Source organism: Pelmatolapia mariae, linkage group LG18 (assembly GCF_036321145.2).
Source record: "Pelmatolapia mariae isolate MD_Pm_ZW linkage group LG18, Pm_UMD_F_2, whole genome shotgun sequence".
In the NCBI taxonomy this organism is placed as follows: Eukaryota; Metazoa; Chordata; class Actinopteri; order Cichliformes; family Cichlidae; genus Pelmatolapia; species Pelmatolapia mariae.
Genome location: NC_086243.1, coordinates 17188365 through 17213354, shown reverse-complemented (window position 1 = coordinate 17213354; position 24990 = coordinate 17188365). Strand labels below are relative to the sequence as shown.

Genomic DNA, 24990 nt, shown 5'->3' with positions numbered 1-24990 from the left:
TTAAAAAATAATTACATAAATAAATAAAAATAAAATCCTTTTCAGCACTATACCATACCCTTGATTACGCAATTAAAATCTGTAAAAGCACAAAATTATCTTGTTTGTACAGAGTAATATTTCACTTTCACCCTAAAAATGTCATTAGCTTAGTCATTGGTATGCGACTACCCCTCTCACTTTAAGATTACAGTAATTGTTGTTGTTGGCTTCAGTACACATTAGTGACATTCAGGAACACTCAGGGAGTGCGCGTCACTTTGGCAAACAGAGGGCAGCTGCTGCCCTGCCGTCTCTGGTGAGCCATGGTATTTACCACTCTGATGCTCCAGCCGGGACTGCCAGAGGACTGCCTGGTCTTTAGGACGTCCCAACCCTCTGGCTGGTCTGGTGACCAGGACAAGGGTGAGCTCACACTGCTATGGGGACTCCATGCACCCTAAGGTAAGGAGGGGTGGGTGAGAAAGTGAGAGAGGGAGAGAGGGAGGGAGGGCGACAAAAATAAAAGAAAAAAAATGCAGCAACTTAAAAATCAAGCCAGCAAAGAAACAAAACATACAAAGAAAGATGTTAGAGAAATGTAGTGAGCTCCTACTGTAGCCATTTGGGAATCACTCAATACACACCCAAACTGTGCAGAGGTACAAGAGAGCATCTGATATGCCAGACTAGAAAGAGGATGAGTTATTAGGTTGCATTCTCTGTTAAAGCGAACCCTTTCATGCACATGAACTTAAGAAGTATCTTTGGAGAGCATCACTGTGTTAGTTGCTTTTCAAGCAGCAGAATTTGCCAGGGGTATCAAGGCACCATAAAGCAGGAAAGGAGGCCCTGTTACCTCTTGCCATGACAACCAAGTATGTTTGGCATGTTGACAAAACAGGGGCACTGCGTCAGTACCTCAGTAGACGAGTGTATCAGATAAAAACATGCTAAATAGAAAAGCAGCATTCAAATTTTTTGGGAGAGATTTCTCCTGGCCTTGTGTAACAAATTAGTTGGATTCATATGTTGATTTTAGAAATGGGATATATGTAGAAAGAAACGGTGCCAACTGAGTTAGTCTGCCCTCACTGGCATCATTCACAGTGTATTACAGTCATGAGTGTAATTTATTTTGCTGACAGTCAGCTTTCAGTTTACATTATAAACTCTAAACACTAATATTATAAGATTAAATGTTTTTTTTAATATAGCCACAAGTCACTCACTGTCACTGATGGTGTAATAATGAGATAAATAGGATGTGATAATGGCAATGGTCACTGTAATATGTGATTTGATGAATGCTCATCCTCAATAGGACAGTGACTGATGTTTGCAACATGGACATTGGATGAACAGGGAGACTGATTGCTATGCCAAAGGTGGAAGATAGCGAGGGCCATCAGGAAAATGTGATTTAGCTCTAAAATTGCATCTCCTATAGAAAATAAAACACACTCAACTCAGATTTACATAAACACTGTGACTAATCTTGTGGTGCACATTCATGTAAAGAGAGTGCAAGGAGCGGATAGAGCACCATTCACTGTGTTGTCCTAAAATTTCATTGAAAAACATATACTCAACCCCACAAGTTTCTTCAACTCTTTCAACCCAACATAATCTAATTTCATAAACCCACAGGACACCAACCCACATAGATTTAGGAGTGCACAAGATACAAGCACCAGTTGTTAACCTACACTGATCTGGTTTATTAGTGGGACAGGGAACATCACAGAATCAGACAGAAGGGGACAGAAAAATCAACAGTCGCTGTGACATGATGTTCAGGTTCCTACCTGTTTCACTCGTGGTCTCCCAGGAGAAAACTTCCTCTTGGTGATGGCTGGCTTTCCCATCCCAATTTTGGGGGTGAATGCTATGAGAGTGGTGGTGGGCATTACACTGCTGTGGTCACTCATTGACGTTAGAATCTGGGTCTGAGTTAGTTCTCTGGGAGATGTCACTCGAGCCAGTGGGGAGGAGTGGGAAGGTGAAGAAACCATTTCAGCTAGCCTTTCCACGGTTGTTTTAAGGGGTTTCTCCTCTAAAGACAAACTGGGAAATGGCATACTTGGCTTCTCCGGTGTAGTGTCCATTTCTTCTGATGTAGAAGTGGAGGGCTTAACAGTCTCTGCCAGGTTTCTGTGAAAAATACCCTCTCTCCTATCACTGTTGAGTTCTTTTGGATTAGTTTCCAGGAAAGAACCCTTGACTACATCCATATTTGAAGGCTGGGGTAGTGCGACTACCATCGGTTGGTCCGTGAAGGGTACTGATGCAGTACCTGGTTCTTTGGTGGTTGAGATGATGGCCTTAAAATCCTTTGTGCTGGGGTTGACCATGCCCTTTTCAGGGCAGGTCTCAGTATTTGCTGGTTTGATTTGTACTGTGGTGTCATGTGTCTGTAGTCCCTCCGTAGAGTGTTGGGCTGGAATAGACTCCTGGCTCAGAGTCACTGAAGACGCAGGACTCTCTGTAGATGCAAGCTGGGCTCTTACTGCTGGTTTTGTTTCTGAAGAAGGAATTAGGTTATTAATGACAAAGATTTAGATTTGGTAGAAAATTTACATCTTAAAAAAAAACAAAAAACAATTGACACATTATTTTATCTTTGATAATAAACCATAAGCATTGTAGTTAACCAAAACTTTTTAAAAACTATTTAGATACAAATCAATATGAGTAAAGTGGTAAATAAATAAGTGGCCCGTACAAACCTGATTTAATTTCTGCTGGAATTTTGACAGAAGGTTCAGTAACCTGCCTCTCTACTATGTCTGCTCCCACAGAGATGTCTAAAAGACAGATTCAATATTAACAAGATTAGGTATAAAATACACCTCACTTCATTAAAAGCAAGAATAAGACTCTGAAGATATTGTGAACAAAGTTAAAGTGGCTAAAGAATAAAGAAAGCAGCCCATATGCACAGGATGGATTTGGAAACCCAGCAAGAAGACAGTTCTCTAAAAATTATGTTTCCATTAATTCTAAAAACACTCATCTCAAATCAGCTGGTAAAAACAAGCAGAACTAAACAATGATGTAGTTTCCTGAGACAATGACACAAATATCACTTTCTTTCACTCGTGAAAGCACCGTGAGAAGTGTGTCAGAAGAGTTGATTTTGGGTAACAAGTGGTCGCAGTGCAAAAAACCACATGAGGTAAGCTTGTATCACAGACTTCATTTTGGTATTAATATAGTCTCTCCTGTTTTCTCTCATCACTTTGGTTTTGTAATGTGTACGCCCCTTTCTATTTGGTTTTATAGCAGAGACAGCAATGCGTTTGACTAGTCTGGTATGAATAGAACTAGTCATTGCTGGCTATCAGGAATCCAAACATCGAGCCAGTATTCTGCCAGACACCCTCTGACAGTACAGATAGCCTAGTCTTAAGGAGGCGCCCACCATTTCAATCCACAAGTTCCCATGTCATACTGATCCTGACACACACATGCACCTGCTACGCATCTCTGCCAGGGAAGGGAGTAACCATGACAACCAACATCCCAGGGTCTGTGTGCTCTGGGCTCATGACTGTGCAGCTTGCAGGTGCTCATCCGGTGCTGATGCCAGAGAGTCAATTAGAGAGATGGGCCTCCAACCATCTCCAGCCATCAGCTATTGACCAAGCTGAACACGCATTCACATTCATATTAACACCCTACTTCCTATATCTCCTACAGTGAATAAGGTGACGGTTTAGATAAACATGCAGCTCTGATTAATGCAGTAAAGGCCTAAAGTCAGGCCTCGCCTGCATTCACAGAATGGATCTAACAGCATCTGTCAGTTAAGTCACTGTAAGCCTGTTGTTAAACCCTGAGGGGTGGTGAATCCTGGCAGGTGATGAACAGCTCCAGTTAATGACTTTAATTGCATTACACGAGTGGGCAGCTGGCAGCATAGTCATCATCACATATTTTTTTAAAAAAGGAAAAAGTAGAAAAAAAGAGCATAAATTAAGTACAGTTTAGATCTTTTTTTAAAGTGTCCTATTAATACCTAGTGAAAAATTATAACTGTTCAGTTCACCTGATTTAAGAGCCTTTAACCCCAAACACTATCTTTTAAGTAAAAGGGGTATGACATGTTAAGAGAAGGGTAGGAATAATACTGTTTTGTGTTTACTGTTAACTTTAAAAAGTTAACAATTAAAAATGTATGCACAATATAACAAGTTCACTCCACATGTCTTTAAAAACCACAACGAGTAACTCACTGCCTCACCAGGTAAATCCAGTAATGAAACAGTGAATAGCTACAGGAAAAGTAAAATGAGAGAACATTTATATGGTGAGCAGTGCGGCCAAGCTGTGTGAGCAATAATGAATGAATGAGCCAATATAGCTCAAAGGCAGGTTAGCAGTCAGGGGATCAGCGATATCACCATCATGCTACTGCAATCCATTCTCTCATCAGTGGAGTCTGCTGCTTAGACAAGAGTGGGCAGCAGAGCTGCCACTGGCAACCCCAGCTAACCATATATTTCACTGATATTGCACTCCAGTGCTGGCAAACCTCACAGGCACCAGAATTGAGATGCAGCTCTGAGCTTCATGCAAGCATTCCAACACTGTGCAACTTAAAGTGGCAATAAAGCTTGCACCATAATGCAATACAAACAATGGAACTACCAGGAAGAACAGTCAGATGCAGTTCAATTTTATTATTACATGAATGATGCTTCAGCTTCGGGATGTCCGTAGAAAACCAAGTTTGAATTCAAGTTCAGTACTAAAACTCTTTGATGGTTATGCCTTGAAAACATCCATTCCACTTATCTAATCCTCGGTCGTGTGGGGGCTGGAACCAGTCCCAGTTGCCACAGGACAAGAGACAGAGTACACCCTGGACACATCACCAGTCACAGGGAGACAACCATTCACACACACATTCACACATATGGGGAATTTAGGATCACCAATTAACCTAACCCCAATAACTGCATCTTCTGGTCTGTGGGAGGAAGCCAGAGTACCCGTAGAGAACCCACGCAGACACGGAGAGAAAATCCAGACTTCAAAGACGGTGGACTTGAAACCAGGACCTGCTTGTTGTGAGGTAACAGTGCTAACCATGGCGCCAATGTGTTGACTTGAAAACAATATGTAATCAGTTGAAAAATTTCTTCTTACAGAGTTACAGTTACAACACAGAAAGTTCTTACGGAGGTACAGCTACAACACAAATGGTAAATGGAATGGTTCATATATAATGCTTTTCTACTCTGAGCACTCAAAGCGCTTTGCACAACTTGCCTCATTCACCCATTCACACCCATACACACAAGCACTTCTTTCTATGTTCTAAGTGGTTTCTATGTAACATTCATATTTGGAACTTAAATCAAAGGCCACAGTTTGAATCCAGCATGGCTGAGACAGCTTGCTGTGCATCATTACATCATAACCTGCTTCTGAAAACCACAAGGTAAATGGGCTACGTTTTTCCCCCCAGTGAAGAATCACTAGCAAATTTTGCCAAGTTGATAAGTTAGGCTGTTACCTGCAAAGTTTATTTAAAGCTCAAGCAAAATCTGTCAACTTGGTGCCCGTCTCAAGTAGAAATGTTTTATGTTAAATTTTGATGCATGCTAGCAATATTTGGAAAAAAATAGGTGCTCCTTGAAGTAAAGCAGATGATCAGTTCTTCATTAATAGTGACAGGCCTTACATATAATCTTCCCCAGAGACAGTATGGGGAAACAAAGTACTTTACATTTTCAAAACACAGAATTACAAAGGCTATAGAGTTGCTTTAATCTGCTGCTGGTAGGACACCATCTGTTTATTTGGGAGTCCTCATAAAGGCCTCCAAATAAAAGAGAGAGTGCTTCTCTTTAGTGTTTGCCCAAACAACTCTTCAGTACTTTCATCTGCAACAACTGCGACTTTCAAAACTTCATCAGTACTGATGTTACAGCACAAATTGATGTTTCATAGCCGAGACTTTCAACTGCTTCTGCGTGGCTAGAGGCTGAGTCAATGAATCCTCAACTACAAAGACAAAGACTGTCTTTCATACTTAATCATATAACCTAGGTGTTTGCTATTTCATATAATCAAAAGAATAACTTTCCTTGTCCTTGCAATAACAAGATATGATTAACAAGGTGATAAACAGATTAGATTCTTATGAGGGACACATTTGAGCACAGATGAAAATAAAAGATTTCAAGATATCAAAAGACAAGGTGAAAGGATCTTAGTGTAATCTGTGTATAATCTAACCTGGAACAAAGACCTACCAGGCTTCGTGTCTGATGTGGCCAGCTTCTCCTCCTGGACAGTAGCCTGTAGATGCTCTGGATCCGAGTGCAATGGAACAGCAAGTAATTCCGGTTTTGGGTCTTTGTGCATTTCAGGAGGCAGCTGATTGCCAAGTTCTAGGTCTGTGTGCTTTTGAGCCAGCTGTAGGCCAGTCTCAGAGTTTGTGTGCATGGAGGCTGGCTGAGGGCTGAGCTCTGGGCCGGTGTCCATATCCTCTGGATGTAGCGCCTGCTCTGCAGCAGGAGACCTGCAGTTGGAACAAACATAGTCCTCTCTGGGGTGGATTTCTGCTTGGCCTGAGTTCTGACGCTCACACTCCAGGTGTAGCCATCTGAAAGGAGTGCAAAGGAATTTAAGAGAGTGTCTAATGGGGCAATCCTAAAATTTGAACTATCAGTATGCTATCCAAGTGTTTCACCATGTTACCATGAAACAGCAGTGTACACCATAGTAAATAAGGATTAAAAAGGAGTAAGTCCCTTACCTTTTACAAGTGTGGCAGAATACTACGTCTTTGTGGTGCTCAGGGTCCAAAATGCAGGCACACATAGGACAGCACAGGGCAGGGTCCTGATTTTGGACACAGTTCTCACACAGCAGGCTGGTGTGGTGCCATTGCCCGCTAGTTCGCGTTCCACATTGGAGGCAAACTCTGCAGTTCTGAGGAGAAAATGAACATGAATAAATAAGTGTAGTATGAATTCAGTGCTTCTGCTACACTGATTAGACATTTCAACCATGGAGTGGGAACCAAGCATGAAACCTGTACATACCCAGAGTTCAGTGTAAACATATAAAAATCTCAGTGTGAGTATATAAAGATTTGTACAATGTAAAATCTAAAGGTAGACCAGGAGACCGTGAAAAAACATAAATAAAAATAGTGTTTGATGAAAATGATAAACTGGGCAATTTTCTGACGAGGAAAATACTTTGGACAACTTTTCAAAAAGCACTTTTATTAATATTCCACATTTGAATTATTTCATCAGTAAGCATTTATATTTTTTTATTATTATTTTTGATTAAGAGCACAAAACTTTAAAATCCTGGCACCAAAATATTCAGGTTAAAGCCACAAAACTGCAGGATACTGCCAAGTAGTGCTAGAAATGGCCAAGAGCTGGAATCCAAGTCGGATTACAATAATCAAAACATGAAGGACATCTGAGCAGCGTTTCTGGCTGATTCTTTTTAAACAGACAATTATCAGATGTAATCAACCTTTTATATTTTCCAGCTTTCTTTTTCCCCTGCACACAGATACACACACCCTTTCCTGCAGAGAAGACATTTTTGGCAACACAGTTTTGGTAAATGGTTTAATTTACTCAAGCATAGACATTTCTGTTTATCATATGGCCCAAAATAACAGGAAAATGTGTATATTTTTTCAAACAGGATAACACAATCATTGCCTTTACTGTTCGCCAATCAATCAAGCTTGCACGCTGAGTAACCCCTGTAAAGTTTAGTTTGAATGAGGGGGAGAAATTACTTGAAACTTATGATTAAAGCTGCAGTCCTCATCAAGAGTCAGTGGAATGGCTTGTTGAGCACAGCTTTGTGAGTGACAGAAACACAATTTAACTTGAGCAAATAAATAGCAGCCAGTGTTTTTAAGGGAGTATACACACCAACAATATGAACCAGTAAGCAGAGTTGTGTTGGGATTACAAAAAAGCTCACTTGGTTTCCATTCCCCTAGTACGTCACTTGAGTGTCATTGTTCATTTAAAACAGGAAATGAAGAAGGACTATTACTATTATTGTATTCCAAGATAATCATTACACCACGACTGACTTTATCCACTGACATGCAACACACCAACACACACCAACACATAGAATTTTTGCTGACATATTAACATTCAAATTTTTACTCTCTGAAAGAACCCCTCTGCTGGGGCTACATTTGCTTATTAAATAATTTAAAAAAAAATTAAGTTGAATTTAATAATAATTTATATATATATATATTTATTTTTTTATTATTATTATTATTTCCCTTTTCTACCTGGTTACAGAGATTTCAGCTGTCATAGATTCTGCCAAGACGTGCCAAATCGCAAAACGCCTAGCTCTGTAACTCTGTAACTGTGGTTTGTTTCACTTTGGGAGATCAGTCTTAGCACAGATAATGTCCATTTGTTGATTCAGGATTTTCTGGAATTTATTGTGTACCACAGCATATTTTTAAAGGGGTTATATTCTATAAATACACACGCAGAAAAAAAAATTAGGCGAGGAAAAAAAAATCGTATTTTTCTGTGTTTCATCCTCTATTACTTTGACACAGTAGCATCTGCTGTTATATTTATACCACTGATGAAGTCTTGCAAATGTTAGCTTTACTTTGATAGCAAGATTGTTAACACAGAGTTTGTAATTGCAGAGAAATACTCTATTAATTTTGAGGATGTCATTTTCGAGCAGGAACCTCAGAAATGACCCTTTGGGTTTAAGAGGTTGGGGTATTAATGTAGTTCGAGTTGCTGTGGGATGGGGGTGGGGGTATAGTAGAATTTTTTGTATTCTATCTTCAGAAACAACAACAACAAAAAAAAAAAGATTGAAAATGAGATTTTATATTGTGAGCACTTTTCCACAAGACACAGTCATTAAAACTTGCCTTTAACAAGACTGTATGCACTTACTTTAAATTAGCGGCTTACTCGGCTAACTAGCCTCTGAGCTCGGGTAAGCCTTTTTCCTATGGTATGCAGTCAACGATTCTAGTGTTCATACTTAAAGCCACATCACAGGAACTTCACAGAACACCGAAACTGGAACAATGACTCATTTTTCATTGATTTCTACTTGAGTGAGACGACAACGCTCAGAACAAAACTACCACATGAGTGGGGACATAGGATGTAGGCAAGTGCTCCGGAGAAGCAAGTGCCAAGGATGTGTGTGTGTGTGTGTGTGTGTGTGTGTGGGTGAAATGCCCCTGTGCTGAGTCAAACAGAGAACCAAGAGTAAAGACCTTGCATCACCCGCTGTCTCTATTGACGTGCCCTACTCAAACTGGTGCTGCAAAAAAACATATTAGGCGGTGTGCTAACCAGCCAGCTGAGTGGCAAGCACACCATTTGTGCATGAGCATGCACACAAACATAGTGTTATCTTCCAGCGCTGAGGCTGAACTGAAGTCTTTAAATGATCAGCTGGTCTGAGTCATTCGTAACCACAGAAAGCACAAATTGAAACCATCAAAAAGTTACATTCTCGTGGGTGTCATATTCTCTGTGCAAGGTCCAACTAACTTAATTTTTTTTCCATTTAATTGTATTGTTCAATTTTGTGATTGCACCAGATGAATCAATGCAGTTATTTGAAACACTTTAATCTAGTGCAAATACTTTTACTTACAAGCCTGTTTTTTTTTTTCTTTGTTTTCGGTTTAATATTTAAAAAAAAAAAGTTCAACATTACCCATTAGTTGTTTCCTACCTGACATCTCCATCCGTTGGTGGGAAGAGAGTCTATAACAGGTTGCAGACAGAAGGTATGGTACCCTTTGTCACACATGTCACACACCAGCATTTTAGTGTCCTCTCCTGGATTCCTACAAAGAGACAGTAAAAAGGTTTTAGGGTTGAGCTTTATTTATTTATTTTTGTCTAATACGATGAGACAATGTCATTTGTAATGATATAGCTCTATGCTTCCTTCTTTAATCTATTTCTTCTGCTAAGACCTGCAAGACCCGACCACAGCTGTCCTACTGCATCTGCAGTTGAACTCCCTGACTAGCTTACAAGTTCTTTGCTCCTATCCAAGTATAAATCAAATGCAGTAACTTTTTAAGTCCGGGTCACTTTCCAATTATACCTCCAAATCACTATTTGGTGTGGGGATTTCTAACCTATTCCCTTCATTTAAACACCACCAACTAAACTGGGAACATTATGTGCGAGTTAGAGCTAATAAAGACTTCCAGACTGTACACTTGCAAAATACAGGCTATTGTGAAGATATATATTTATTTCTATAAACCATACATTTCCATAAATTGTAAGGATATTACGTTGACGTTGAAAGTATGTTTAAAAAACAAAAAAACAAAGCAATTCATACAGCTATATGAATTACACTGACCCATCAGACTGTAGCAGGCTAATAAGATCAAAACAGAAAGTGATTCAAAATCCCGTTGCCACCAGTCATGGTTGATCAGAAACAGATTATTTCCGGTCACTAGCCAAATGATCAGTGGATCTCTGAACATTACAAGTGCTAAATTGTGTACATGGTAATATTCAGTTATTGTGAAATCTGAGTTAGAATGACAAGAAAAAGAAGAAGGAAAAGAAGTAATCATATCTTCCTAACAAAAAACCTTAACACTGTCAGCATTTAGACAGCTAATGTTAACATAATCCAGCAGGTGGCACCGTCTAAGGATATTAACTTAATCAAAAGTTTAACAACATTGGAAATATTTTTAGAAGTAAGAGCCCTCTGCATGATATCAGTGGTAGACAGATTTCCCTAATATTTTTTATGTGTAGTTATTTATTTATTCATTTACGTTGTACCCACCTTTGCTTTAATCAGTCTAGTGCTGTGTTTGCGGGTTTCTGAGTGAGTATCGGCAACACCGAATTTGCAGAGTGCCATCTGGTCACAAACTATGCAATGTAACTTTTCATGGGCCATTACAAATTTTGATACAAATAGCAAATGGCTAATATTAGCCGATTATAGCCAAAATTAGAACTGATGTGTGACTGAAAGGAAGATTTCCATGTTAGATTGCTATACAAATAATTATGAAACTTCACGCAAGCCCCTTGTTCAGGAGGCTGAAGGTAAGAAAAAAAATAGAAAGAAAAAAATAGCTAACAGGAAAGACCGCTTCACACCCAATTTATTAATAGCTTTAAATAAAACAAAGTCATCTCTATCACCACTTTTGCTCACACTAGCAAATGAAGTGACATTTGATTACTAGTTTTGCTAGTTGTACTGTTATACCCAGTGCTGAGTTTAAGCTATAGCTATATGCTGATGATGTAATTTTTTTCATTACTTAATGTTAGCAAAGAAATGCTAGTATGCTGAAATATTTGTCAAGCTGATTTACAGTAGCCTGAAGCATGTAGCTGTGCAAAGATGGTGTGAGAAGTTGCTGCGCTGTCCATAATGCCAATGAATTGGCTGAAGTAAAAAGATCTTTAAACTAATCAGTTACACTATCTAAAACTGCATCGCAAAGCTCAACATATTTTGAAAAATATAAATATGCAGCTACAGGATGGTAATGCAATATTTAATACTCAATAGACAGTGGTTACCCCAGGCAAACAGGCCTGGTTGCAAACAGAGCTCTTGTGCTGTTTAAATAAGGTCAGAGGTTATAAGACAGAGCTTCAGGGTACAACGTCCAGTCAGCTCCTCACAAACCACAGAGGTAAACAAACAAGCAGTAAGCATGAAGCCTGGTAGCTTTACAGAAATTAAGAAAGGAAAAAAGTAAACAAAAAGGACAAAAAACAAAGTGCAAAGTAGGGAAAACCGTTATTTAGAGGGGAGGGGAAGTGACTCACTTGCACGTCTGGCAGACTTTGCACTCAGGGCACTGCCAACCTGCCCTCCTTAGAGGGGTCACAGCCATGTCCAGGCATATCCCATGGTAATGCAGACCACAACTGGTGCAAAAGAGCTGGTCCAGTAGATCCCCTGGGCTATCGCATAGTACGCAATTTATATCATCTACAACTGTGGACAGTTGAATGAAAAGAGAAGGCAAGAAAAGTTTATACAATGCAATTTAGTCTTAGTTTTGTTAAATATACATTACGTTATTTTCCTATAGAGTTGACACATCAAATTTTTCTGAACTTACATTTGTGAGTGGCCAATTCAATGTGTTCTGGGCATAAGAGTGAGAGACTTCTGATATCCTGAAAAGTCCCAGCTGCCCCCGCACAGGGGTAATGATAGAGTTGAGCACATCCTTCAGCACAGCACTTAATGGATGCTCCAAGGCGCTTACAGTATGCACAGTGCTGCGGAGAAAAATAGCAATCTTAAAATATGCCTCCCTTTTCTCCAACTAAAACACATTTCTTAAACACTAACAAACGTAATGTTTAAATGGTCTATAAATGATATAAATGCCTGATTTCACATTAAAAAAATAAAAATAAAACCACATCACAGAAAGGTGCTCGCTCCTATGTTTTTTTTGTTTTGTACTTTAACCTGCCACATCAAAGAATACCTGTCAGATCTGATGTGTAGCACTTCTTCTTTCTGGATTATTTTATCTTTAGTATCTTTTTGGGAAACTGTTTATTTGGATTAAGACACCTGTTTAAAGTGCCATTTCAGCTACCTGATGGATCAGGCTAGAAAACCTCACCCCAATTCCATTTCTCTGAGTTCCATGAGTGTGTACTAGTAACCACTTGGAGATCAAGTGGCAGCACTACTAATGGGTTGCACACACGATGGGCAGCGAAAAAAGAATCAGAGCTCTTTAAGTAGTACCACTTCTGCCGCTAGGAGCCAAGCTGCCATGAGAGCTCAGCCCTGTTGAGTGGTGTGACCTTTTCCATTTCACAGCTGAGAGATCCACGCTGCCAGGCCGACCTTTACCAGCCAGTCTGATCCATCAGCTTTGTTGTGTTTCACTGAATCAGTCCCTCCCCTGCTGCCCCAACACATTAAGATGGTGTTAACACCCATTAGTCCACGGATGTTCTCCCTTGACTCACCTTTGTGCTCCCTGAGTCAATGGCTCTGTCCACATTAAGCAGAGATTGTCCCTCGCCCTCGCAAACACCGTCGGACCACAAGGCACAACTCTGATGTGCCCAGCATTGCCCTACAATTTAAAGACGGATGTGACAAACAAATAACTGAATCAGAGACAAATTCAGTATTAGCATATAAAGCATGTACACTTGTTAACTCTCCATTAAAAGTACAAATAAATACTGTTAAAAATGGGATGTAGAAATAGGCTGAGTCCATTAGCCACACCTGACTCGAAGAGAGACTGGACGTTGAGATCTTCTGGAAGGCCGACATGAGAAAGCTCGTTCCAAAATCGACTGGCTGGGTCTGGCTCATCCTCGCAGCCTTCAGACCCACTGGAACAAAGAAAAAGGTTTAAAAAAAAAAAAAAAGTAATCTCAGCACAGATTTTTTTTTTTAATGTAGAGAACAGCTTAAAAATGCACTATGCAAGAGAAGGACAGCCTGAATCAACTTGAGAATAAATTGAGGACAGAGACATAAAGGTAGAGAATGATGTGCCGTTTTTACAAAAGCAAAGAAATGAAGACAGAGAATGAGCTGGGGGGAAAAATGTCTGTCCAAGTAAAAAGCTGTGGGGGAGGGAGGTGGATGAAGAGGAGGAGGACGGGAAGGAGGGCCATCTTTTTTAGCGTGTGCACAAGAGGCTGGCTGTTCTGTCTCATAAAATCTGTTGAAAGAGATGCGTTTCTCCAACTCCCTGGCTTCAACTATTGAGCAGCATAGGATGTAGAATACGTGGAGAGGGAGCATTAACATTTAAAAGGATTTCCAGGAAACAACTAACAGCCAAAATCAAGATGGGGGTTTCTGGAAACATGGTGGGAACCTATTCCTTACAGTTTTATTAGCAAATATGAAATGGTATTCTCTCCTAATCTCTTTTTTTTCTTAATTTTTAGTCTAAATGATATATTATGATATATCTATAATTTCCTTCTCCCTTGGATTCCATCATCTGCCTCCATGAGGCACAGCTAAGGGCTCAATGACCAATCACACAAACAGCACACCAGCTACTGGTTGGCTTGGCCTGTTGCCAAACCCATAATGCTGTCACTGGCCATTACAGTACTGTGAACCCAGAGAGACAACCAACTGGTTTCAAAGGACCAAAACAAATCAGGCAGTTGTCCAATTGAGCGCAGGGAGGGTCTTTTATTTGTATGATTTGCATGTGTGTGCATACAAACACAAGGCTCTTGTGTAACCTTTGCCTGATCTGGCATCTCATGGCCTGGGGAATACTGACAGTTGGGTGTGTATGTTAGGTGTGACCATATTAACCACCACTACTGCTTCATATTACCAGGATAACAAATTCAAGTCAACTAAAAGAAAAATCTTTTTGATCAGACTAACAGCTTTCACAAGATTTCACAGCAACATCAGTGTATAGAAGCCAAGGACAAAAAAGAACAATGAAGTAAGCTGTTAGCAAATTTTCATTTCTTGCAGCTCATTAACTCATGACAGGGAAGCATTACAGATTGTGTCTTATTCCTAACCAACAATGGCAGCCAAACTATTTGTGACAACAGTGTCAGCCAGGCCTACTTACTTCTTCTTCTCCTTCTGTCCTGAGGTGGTCTCCTCGGCCATTTTTGGCTGAGCAGTTTTATCACCATCGCTGCCATCGCCTGTTGAGCTCCCATCAGCTTTGTGGCTGAAGAGTGCTTCAAGCTGAGACGTGACGGTGAATACTTGTAGATCCCCCTGACCCAGAAGGCTACGACCACCGCAGTAACAGAAGGCACAGAGACGCTCACTAAAAGAAAGAAAATGGGTGGTAGAGGGTGTTTAATTATATATACCTACTGTGACTTAATACAGTGCCATACATGTCACCATGAATTAAGGCCTCCTTCTTGTGGCACTGGGACTGTCTGTGCTGCAATATACATAAAACTTCACAAAGCAAAGCAGACAGACTATCACCACACATAGACACACACACAGTCTCCCAAACACATACTGCTATAAGCAGACAACTTGTAAAAATTATAATGTATTTAAGTAACACAGACCTCGTAATTTTTTAAAAAAGAAAGAAAACAAAAAGGCAGATAGACAAGTCCGGTTATACTACAGATATTTGGATGTGCTAACAATCAACATTTTAAGTGAGAAAGCCATCTTGGAGACAAAGTGGTAAACAGAAAAGCAGCAGAACAGTGGCCAAGAGCTGGAAAGTTGAGTAATAAAGCAAGCAGCAAATATTTATCACATTAAGTGCTGAGATTGTACTGTTAATAAGTTCCCAGGAGAGGCTCCTGATCTGCTTTCCATCACCAACATCGATAGAACAGACAGGCCAGAAGACTGATTACAACCTCTGACAAAGTGGCACCTGGGAGGAAAAGGGCTGCCTCTACCTGCTGATGACTCCCACCTAATCCATCCATGCATGTGTCTAGTATGTGCCAGACCTGTGCTTATTCATTCATAAAAACAATTTAAAAAGTAAAAAGGTACACACAGAGTCTCACACACACATGCATGCACGGTTCTTTATTTCTCAAAAACAGCGATTCTGGGAAAGTGAAAAGTTTTTTTAACCTGCTTTTGACTTCTCTACTTGTTGGGACAGATGGTCCTGCTGAATTCTCGGCTAGAGGGCTCTGGGCCAGAGGGGAAGAGGGCCTGTCCTCCTCTGGCACCTCACTGGTCACTTCCACAGTCTCCACCGGCTGGATTTGTGTTTCTGATGGTAAAAATAAAAAAGACACGGAAGGAAAAAAGAGAAAAGATCTGTTAGGGAGTAGAGAAACAGCTAAGCACTGAATTGTTCCAATGCATCTGCCTCTGTGCTGGTAAATGCTCCTCAATTCACTGCCAATTATGACTGCATGTTTAGCATACAGCCCCTGACAGACACAGGCTGTTACAGGACAGGTTGGTTATATTCTAGTCTTTTTCCTCCAGGTCAGAAACACAGCCTTTATTAGCAAGATGGATGGTAAAATATGGGGACCATATGCTCAAGCACTGATTACAGTAAACTCAGTGGGAACATCAAGGTCTTGTACAGAATAGTGATAACAATAGAAGGAGGGAATAAAAGAGATGGCATGGCTGTCAAAATATCTCAAGTAGCTAGAATTAATATTTTGGGGGAATAAAAAAAGTTCAATCCTAGATTCCTATCTGACATATCACGACTGCTTTTAATTTTAATTTAATTGACGAAACCCTCAATTCACTCTGCTAATCATACAAAACAACTCCCAGCAGTACCTCTCACTGAGACTTTGGGCCATGTAAAATGTTATTAATATTTCATTGGCATGTAATTAGGCTAATGCCACAATGATTGTGTCATCCAAAGGAATTAAAAAAAGGCAAAATTCATACTAGGCTTACTACTACTTACCCTACTAATAACTGAGTGCATATGCAATGGATGTTTTACAATTATTTTTTACAAGACATCAACTGATTAAACTGATTGTTGTTTTTCCGCCTCATTTTTAGATAATAGCTCATTATATTTGTTAAATTAAAAAAAAGTTGTGTTATCCTGTTTAGCAGGGCTGCACAATTATGGGCACGATAATTATCACAATTACTGACATAATGCTGTTGCCACACGTAAACATAACAATGCTTTAACATCCATGTCGTCCTACATTTCTGCTAATGTACCAATGTACAAATCTTTGCATCAAACTAAAATTGGTCCTCTTTATTCAACTAAATTAACTAAAGAAAAAATAAATAAGTAAATACACACACACACACACACATATATATACATACATATATATATATATAACACTACGGCAGCAGTGATCAGTGAGATGCTTGGCTACAAGTTGAACAGCCACAAGGGGCAGTACCCTCCATGGAGAAGGAGGCTAGAGGGCAAGATCAAAGTAGCACGGAGGGAGGTTAGCCAACTAACGGAGTTGCAGAAAGGTGCGACAAAGAAGGTGCATAAGAAATACAGCAAGCTGTCCATACCTGAGGCCTTGGAAACTGCCAAACAACGACTCACAGCCTTGGCCAGCCGCTTGAGGAGGTACACCAGAGAGATAGAAGGCAGGAGAATAAACCAGCTGTTCTCCACAGAACCAGCAAAGGTGTACTCTCAGTGGCAAGGGAACAATAAGAGAACAGCACGACCAAGGCTGGAGACGGAGCAATACTGGAAGAGCATATGGGAGAAGGACGCAACCCATAACGGCAATGCTCAGTGGCTAGTGGATCTGAGGGCAGACCATAGCGACCTCCCTGAACAGGGTCCAGTAACAATCACAGTGGCAGACATCCAAGAAAGGGTCTCCAGTATGAAGAGTTGGACAGCACCAGGGCCCGACATGGTTCACGCCTACTGGCTGAAGAAGCTGACTGCACTCCACGAGCGTCTGGCAGCACAAATGAACCAGCTGCTAGTTAACGAGAGACACCCGGAATGGTTAACCGAAGGTCGGACGGTCCTGATCCCCAAGGACCCCAAGAAGGGACCGGTCCCATCCAACTACCGACCAATAACCTGCCTCAGTACTACATGGAAGCTCCTGTCAGGCATCATATTGGCTAAGATGAACAGGCACATGGCTCAATACATGAGCGGGGCACAGAAAGGGATTGGCAAGAATACCAGAGGCGCAAAGCACCAGCTACTGGTAGACAGAACAGTCAGCCGAGACTGCAAGACCAGACTGACCAACCTGTGCACTGCCTGGATTGATTACAAGAAGGCCTATGACTCCATGCCCCACAGCTGGATACTGGAATGCCTAGAATTGTACAAGATCAACAGGACCCTAAGAGCCTTCATCAGGAACTCAATGGGGATGTGGCGTACAACACTAGAGGCCAACTCCAAGCCCATAGCACAAGTCACCATCAAGTGCGGGATCTACCAAGGAGATGCTCTGTCCCCACTGCTGTTCTGCATAGGCCTGAACCCCCTCAGTGAGATCATTAACAAGACTGGCTACGGATACCGACTACGGAACGGAGCGGTTGTCAGCCACCTCCTGTACATGGATGACATCAAGCTGTATGCCAAGAGTGAACGAGACATCGATTCACTGATCCACACTACCAGGATATACAGCAATGACATCGGGATGTCATTCGGGCTGGAGAAGTGTAGTTGGATGGTAACAAAGAGAGGGAAGGTAGTCAGAACTGAGGGGATCGAACTACCAGAAGGCAACATTGCAGACATAGAGGACAGTTACAAGTACCTGGGGATCCCGCAGGCGAATGGGAACCATGAAGAGGCTGCTAGAAAAGCTGCAACCACCAAGTACCTGCAGAGGGTCAGGCAAGTCCTGAGGAGTCAGCTGAACGGTAAGAACAAGATCCGGGCTATCAACACCTACGCCCTGCCCGTGATCAGGTACCCTGCTGGGGTAATAGGCTGGCCAAAGGAGGAGATAGAAGCCACTGACATAAAGACAAGAAAGCTCCTTACCATGCATGGAGGGTTTCACCCCAAGTCCAGCACCCTGAGGCTGTACGCTAAGCGGAAGGAAGGGGGCCGAGGACTGGTGAGTGTCAGCACCACAGTCCAGGATGAGACAACGAACATCCAAGAATACATTGGGAAGATGGCCCCAACTGACCGAGTGCTCAGTGAATACCTCAGGCAGCAGAAACCCAAGAAAGAGGAGGGAGACAAGGAACCATCATGGAAGGACAGGCCCCTGCACGGTATGTACCACCGGCAGATAGAGGAGGTGGCTGATATCCAGAAATCCTACCAGTGGCTGGACAAAGCTAGACTGAAAGACAGCACAGAGGCACTAATCATGGCAGCACAAGAACAAGCTCTGAGTACAAGATCCATAGAGGCTGGGGTCTATCACACCAGGCAAGACCCCAGGTGCAGGCTGTGTAAAGATGCCCCTGAGACAATCCAGCACATAACAGCAGGGTGCAAGATGCTAGCAGGCAAGGCATACATGGAACGCCATAACCAAGTGGCCGGCATAGTGTACAGGAACATCTGTGCCGAGTATAACCTGGAAGTCCCGAGGTCAAAATGGGAGATGCCCCCAAGGGTGATGGAGAATGACCGAGCTAAGATCCTGTGGGACTTCCAGATACAGACGGACAAAATGGTGGTGGCTAACCAACCGGACATAGTGGTGGTAGACAAACAGGAGAAGACGGCCGTAGTGATCGATGTAGCGGTTCCGAATGACAGCAACATCAGGGAGAAGGAACACGAGAAGCTGGAGAAATACCAAGGGCTCAGAGAAGAGCTCGAGAGGATGTGGAGGGTGAAGGTAACGGTGGTCCCCGTGGTAATCGGAGCACTAGGTGTGGTGACTCCCAAGCTAGGCGAGTGGCTCCAGCAGATCCCGGGAACAACATCGGAGATCTCTGTCCAGAAGAGCGCAGTCCTGGGAACAGCTAAGATACTGCGCAGGACCCTCAAGCTCCCAGGCCTCTGGTAGAGGACCCGAGCTTGAAGGATAAACCGCCCGTAGGGGCGTGCTGGGTGTTTTTTATATATATATATATATATATATATATATATATATATATATATATATATATATATATATATATATATATATATATATGTATTTATATATATATATATATATATATTTTTTTTTAAACTGCAGCAGCACTTAAAACAGGGTATGAGTTTCACGTTTACATTGTGTTAGATTCCTGTCAATTAAATAATAATCTTTGCAGACATGTAAGATGTTTATTCACTTGTCCAGAGTGGAGGCATATAGTTAGGCGCTGATTTAGTGGCACGTTTGCTGCTTTCGCTTTATGTTTGTTTTGCGAAGCAAGCATTTTCAGATTCAATCAATCGTGTTCATTTAATTGTTGCAAAAATAAAATTGTGACCAAGATTAAAATTTCATCAACTGTGCAGACCTACTGTTAAGTAGGATCAGATTACAAAAACTGATAGGTGACAGTACTACTCTGACCAATGCTAATGGATCAGTTACTTTAACACAACTATGTAGGCATAGGATGCTAGTATACATAATAGACCAAAGGGTGAGTAAAATTAGGAGCAACCTTGGCATTCAAAAACTATACTCTTGATGTTTTGACAGACTACACATTTCCACCTGGCCATTCAAAACACAAACTTGCGGAAACGAGCCCTGGCAGCATTGAATTGGGGGAAATTTAAAGCAAATTTAAAGTAAATCGCTGCCATTGTCACCAAGAGTAAGTATGTTCTGCTCAGTACTGCAGCTTTCCATGCCTCTCCCACACTATCTGAGAGAGAGGGGTCTCTTTCGGGGGATTGGAATGAAAAAAAGAAAAAGAAGAAGCATTATAATCTCTCTAGTACCATAATCAAAACTGATAACGCCAAGGCTTATCACTTTAACAGTCGTTAATTTCTCTACCCATTCCCTAGATGCAATCACACTGTTTTAATGGTAATGTATATTGAAAATGTGAGCTATGTGACCTCTAAGTATAACAATACAGAGACAGACAAAATAAACAATGCATTTAAAAGGCTCTGATATACTCTGCTTGACCTCAGCACATATCACTTTAAGGACAAGACTGCACAGAGTCACAAATTTCATTTTGCCAAAAGCCCAGAGGCAGAGAGCCACTGAGGAAACCACTGAGTTTTAAGTGCATATGGCGGTAGACTGAAAAGGCAAAGTGAATGCTTGGTTATTTCATAACATCATTTACAAAAAAAAAATGTTGAAGGGTTTTAAACTCTGAAATATTGCCTTTGTTTGTTCTAAGGTAAATGATACCAGAAGAAAGGCAAGTCATTGACAGCGTCACATTTCCAACTATCTTCAGCTCAGCAACAGGGCGGCACTGAAATGTATCAGAATGGGAGGCATGGTCACATGATGTGATGTACACACATAAAAAAAGGCACATAAATGGGTCTGGAGAGACTGATGGGATTTTAAAAAGCTTTTAGAGGGCATTAGCCTTGGGCTCTTTCCCTCTGCACCTCAATGCCAATCTCAGAGCAAGAGGAGAGATGGAAGCAGTAAGGGGAGAAGAAAAAATACACACCCACTACAGCTTCACAGCTCAAGCTAAACCCATTCAATTATAGCCCTGAAAAAAAGGCACTGGGTGCTAAGAAAAAGCTCTCATCCATCCTTCTCCAGGAGAAGGAGACTCATCTACCTTTACTAACATACCCTTCAAAGCACGGCATGAGGCTACCTGGGGTACAGGTTCAAGTCATATATCACTCTCAGTAAAACCAATGTGTATATAAAAGATCAAAAACAAAGTCTCACCTGTGTCCTGAGGGTCTATGGACTCTGTTATCTCAGTCCCATCCATGCTGTCCTCCTCATCCACAACAACTCTCCCTCTGGTGCGACCCCTGGAGTAAGAAAACAAAACAAAACAAAGAAACCGAGGAAGTGAAAAGGAATAAGACATTAAAACTACACAACTTCACCTCGAGACGGGGGAGTGGTGGTTTAGTCATGAATTAATTAAATATCGTCATAGCTTTCACTGATTTTTAATGGAGGCATTGAAGTCATGGGTAAGGCAAAAGGGTGGTACTGGTGGGGTGTTTCATACATATTCGTGTTACAGCTGCAAGGAGAAACTCTGGTAAAACATAGAGGCAATGAAAATAAATGGGCAATTCAGTGATGATGGCGCTATTGGCCTATTTATGGTAACCACAATGGTAGCATCACAGTGACGTCATCACAGCCACTGTTTTACTGGCGCTGATGTCATGCCAGACTTGCTGAATGATAGGTGATGCCACTCAGACAAAACCTCCTCATATAGTAGGAGGCAAAACATGTAGAGGAAGCAAAGAAATCAATTTGTCCTCCAGAAAGTTTCATCTTTTCACACTATTGCAACATCCAACTCTGCATAAGCTGTGTCTTCAAACCAGCTGCATGACCAACGCAAGGTTAGAAAAGACACATGAGGTGCACAGCAAACTGAAACGACACCAAAAAGTGTCTCACACCAGCCATTGTGACATCACTTTCAGCAAGAGGAGAGCAACAACAGCAAGTATAAATGGCCCTCAGTCACACCAGTATAGAGACTAGCTGGTAACCCCCTGGAAACCACCAGTTAGTAGGGAAGAAATCCGCATTACCCCAACTGGTTAGTGAATGGTTGCTGGCTGTCATAAGATGAATTTGGTTAAAGAAAAACTAATCTACACTTACTGGTTTGGGGGAACTCAAAGAAAGAGTTTGTAAAGCTTTTGGAATTACCTGGATTTCTGCATGAATTAGTCATACACTATGGTATGACAGTCATACTAAGCAACCATTCACGGTCAGTGCTGCAAAATGCAACAACCAGCTGTTGTCGTTTAGCTAGTTTGTTGTTCAGTTTGCTACTCACAATAACTAACTGCAACAATATCTGGAATAAATGTTTATATTTATGCACCTTTTCTTGTGTTAGAGCCCTGACTTCAGTTCAGGAGATGAGGCTTGAGGTGAGGAGGAAGAGGATGAGGTGGAGATGAGGGAGAAGACAGATCAGTAGTTAAGGAAGAGAAAGACACAATGAGAAAGAGATGACGAAAGCATTCATGTACAAATGTTAAATAGTCATATAGAGTTTGAAAGAGCTATTTGTGATCTTTAAATTAAAACTAACTTGTAAGTGGCTGGTCTCTATCCACATACATAAAACCCAATTAGACAGAAGGACGATGACCATCTTGGTCACTGTATTCAAGGTAGTCAAGTAACATGGTGGCTTCCACAAGTTGATGCTCATTCCACAATTTTTTCTATTAAATTTAAACAAAGAAAAGAAAAAAGGTCAAATTAAAAAAAACAAACAAAAAAAACAACTTACTGTACCTTTAAGGCCAGCATGTTCTTAAATTGTGTACAACTAGTTTAGGATTAGCGATAATTTTTGAGGAGAGGGTGTTCTGCAAAGATACCCCAATCACACCGAGCCCAATAATGCTGAAGCAGTTGAACATGAGGTCAAGAGAATAAGTAAAACACCAGCAGAAAACTCTACAGGAAATAAATTAATGAAAGGGCAGAAATTTAAAAAAAAGAAAAATACACATCTCAAATTTTAAAAAGGTCACTGTGAAACATGGAAAGTTTGAGACTGCTCTGCAACCTCGGGGACTGACATCCTGGAAGTGTTGAGGCAATTAAAAAAAGAAAGAAATTACAGAATATTATTGTAGCAGACAATAACCTGAAGCTTGGGGAGCAGCTGGATAGTGAAACAGACATTGACCTAGAGCATACAGATAAATACACAACAGAATAGTTGAAAAATAAAATGTATGCTTTTTTTAACAATAGCGAAAAGAGTCTTAACCCAACCAAGATGCTTTGGCATGATCTGAAGAGGGCTGTTTAATAAAACAGACATCCAAGAAATGCATTTATTTATCAATACAGCCTCTCAGATCTGTACACCTAACCATTTTCCCCACATACAACCACGCTGGACCAGGTTTTGGATTACTCAGTTTAACTGTAACTAAAATTCTCACCTCTAGCCCTTTAAGGTGATTGTCTATGAACCATCATAATATGTGTAATGTTAGCTTTTAAAGAAGTCCTTAGTATCAACACACTTTTCTAACAAAGAAAGTTCCAGCTTTCATATATTTCACTGTATGTGCCATGTCAGCAAACAGACAACCACGTGTACATTTACAAACAGGCGTTGTGTGCCAACTCATACGCACAGACACACCAACTCATACCTTGCTTGTACACACAGTATGTAAATATCTGCCAGCGTCAGCATCCCTTCAACGCAAGCTCGGTTAACCTAATCTTGGAAGCAGCATGTGGAGGGGATAATTGTCATGGATACAAATTAAATAGCAACACCGAGTGCTAGCATGCTAAGTGGGGAGAACAAACACAGCCCAAAGGAGAGCAGTATGTCTCCAGGGTACTCAGGAGGATCCAGGGGGTGGGAAGTGAGGGAGGAGATTGGGGGTGGGGGTGGGTAATTTTCAGTGTCACTGGAGAGAAAAATCACAAATGGCTAGATGCCAAATCAACCCCTCCTTCTAAATGACTTCCATGGGGAATGACAGAAGAAGCCTCTAGCAAACCTTGGCTAAAAACAATTACCTGTGAGCTTGAGTCAAACATATATAACTTAATGTAGAAACAAAACACTGCATTTTAACAGACAACTCTGTTATAGCCTATTACATGGCCTAGGATGAACCAACTACTGTAGTTCAGGATCATATGGAAGTCGGTGTAGATGTAATCAGGAACGGTGGATGGCCTCTCTCAGTAACTATTCTATATCAATTTAATTGTTTAATGCTATTCTGAACAAATTTACTTTTCAGTTTTTAATTTTGTTATCTTTAAAAATCAAACAGTAGCTAAGTACAAAGCAATAGCAAAAGTCGCAGTCAGCTTGTCTTTATGCAAATCGTTACAAATGAGGGTATCAGCGGCTGGATGTCACCAGGGAGTGGAAGGAGATGTCTGCTTTACTGGCCTTACTGCTTCAACTGTCTGGAAAGGGTCTGCATGATGGCATTACAGTAGATTGTCACAGCCTGGATCCCAGTATAGCAGATGGATTGATGAGTGGCTTGCACAGCTTGGATGATTTTTGATTTATGTTGATATTTTAATGACGAGACTCTTCTGGTCTTGCAAGATCAAAAGACAGCAGTCTGTAGTTACTCATTTATTGCTTTTGGAAGACTAGAAGCAACAAATTGGCTTACAGGAGAAAATAAGATAATGTCCCAACATGAAACATGAGTGGAACTCTGCCACAAGCAGAACAGCTCATTTTCTGATTTGTTTTCATAATTCACTATTTTTTCAACACTTTTTTCCCTTTAAAATAAATAAATAAATAAATCAGAGGGTACGGTGTTAATTTTTTCACTGGATGCACAGTGGACTTACAGCAAAATGGTATCTGGTTCTCTTATAAGGAACAACATTTATTTTAAGAATAAGATGAGCATAAAAATTAAATTAATCTCAGTGGATACTGAGAAAA

The 24990-nt window shown here is 40.9% G+C and overlaps 1 protein-coding gene across 6 annotated transcripts in view; it reads right to left on the bottom strand.

Moving 5' to 3' along the window:
- LOC134616715 (histone-lysine N-methyltransferase 2C-like) overlaps positions 1–24990 on the bottom strand; it is an 85461-nt gene that overhangs the window by 37182 nt on the left and 23289 nt on the right. For all 6 annotated transcript variants that reach the window (XM_063461672.1, XM_063461673.1, XM_063461675.1 and 3 more), the window contains 13 exons: positions 21267–21355; positions 15598–15742; positions 14600–14806; positions 13264–13373; positions 12996–13105; positions 12122–12284; positions 11823–11994; positions 9724–9838; positions 6752–6927; positions 6246–6598; positions 2709–2786; positions 1788–2503; positions 317–439 (listed from right to left, as the gene is read on the bottom strand). In XM_063461672.1, coding sequence (XP_063317742.1) covers positions 317–439; positions 1788–2503; positions 2709–2786; positions 6246–6598; positions 6752–6927; positions 9724–9838; positions 11823–11994; positions 12122–12284; positions 12996–13105; positions 13264–13373; positions 14600–14806; positions 15598–15742; positions 21267–21355 — 2557 coding nt within the window. The remainder of the gene's footprint in view (positions 1–316; positions 440–1787; positions 2504–2708; positions 2787–6245; positions 6599–6751; positions 6928–9723; positions 9839–11822; positions 11995–12121; positions 12285–12995; positions 13106–13263; positions 13374–14599; positions 14807–15597; positions 15743–21266; positions 21356–24990) is intronic.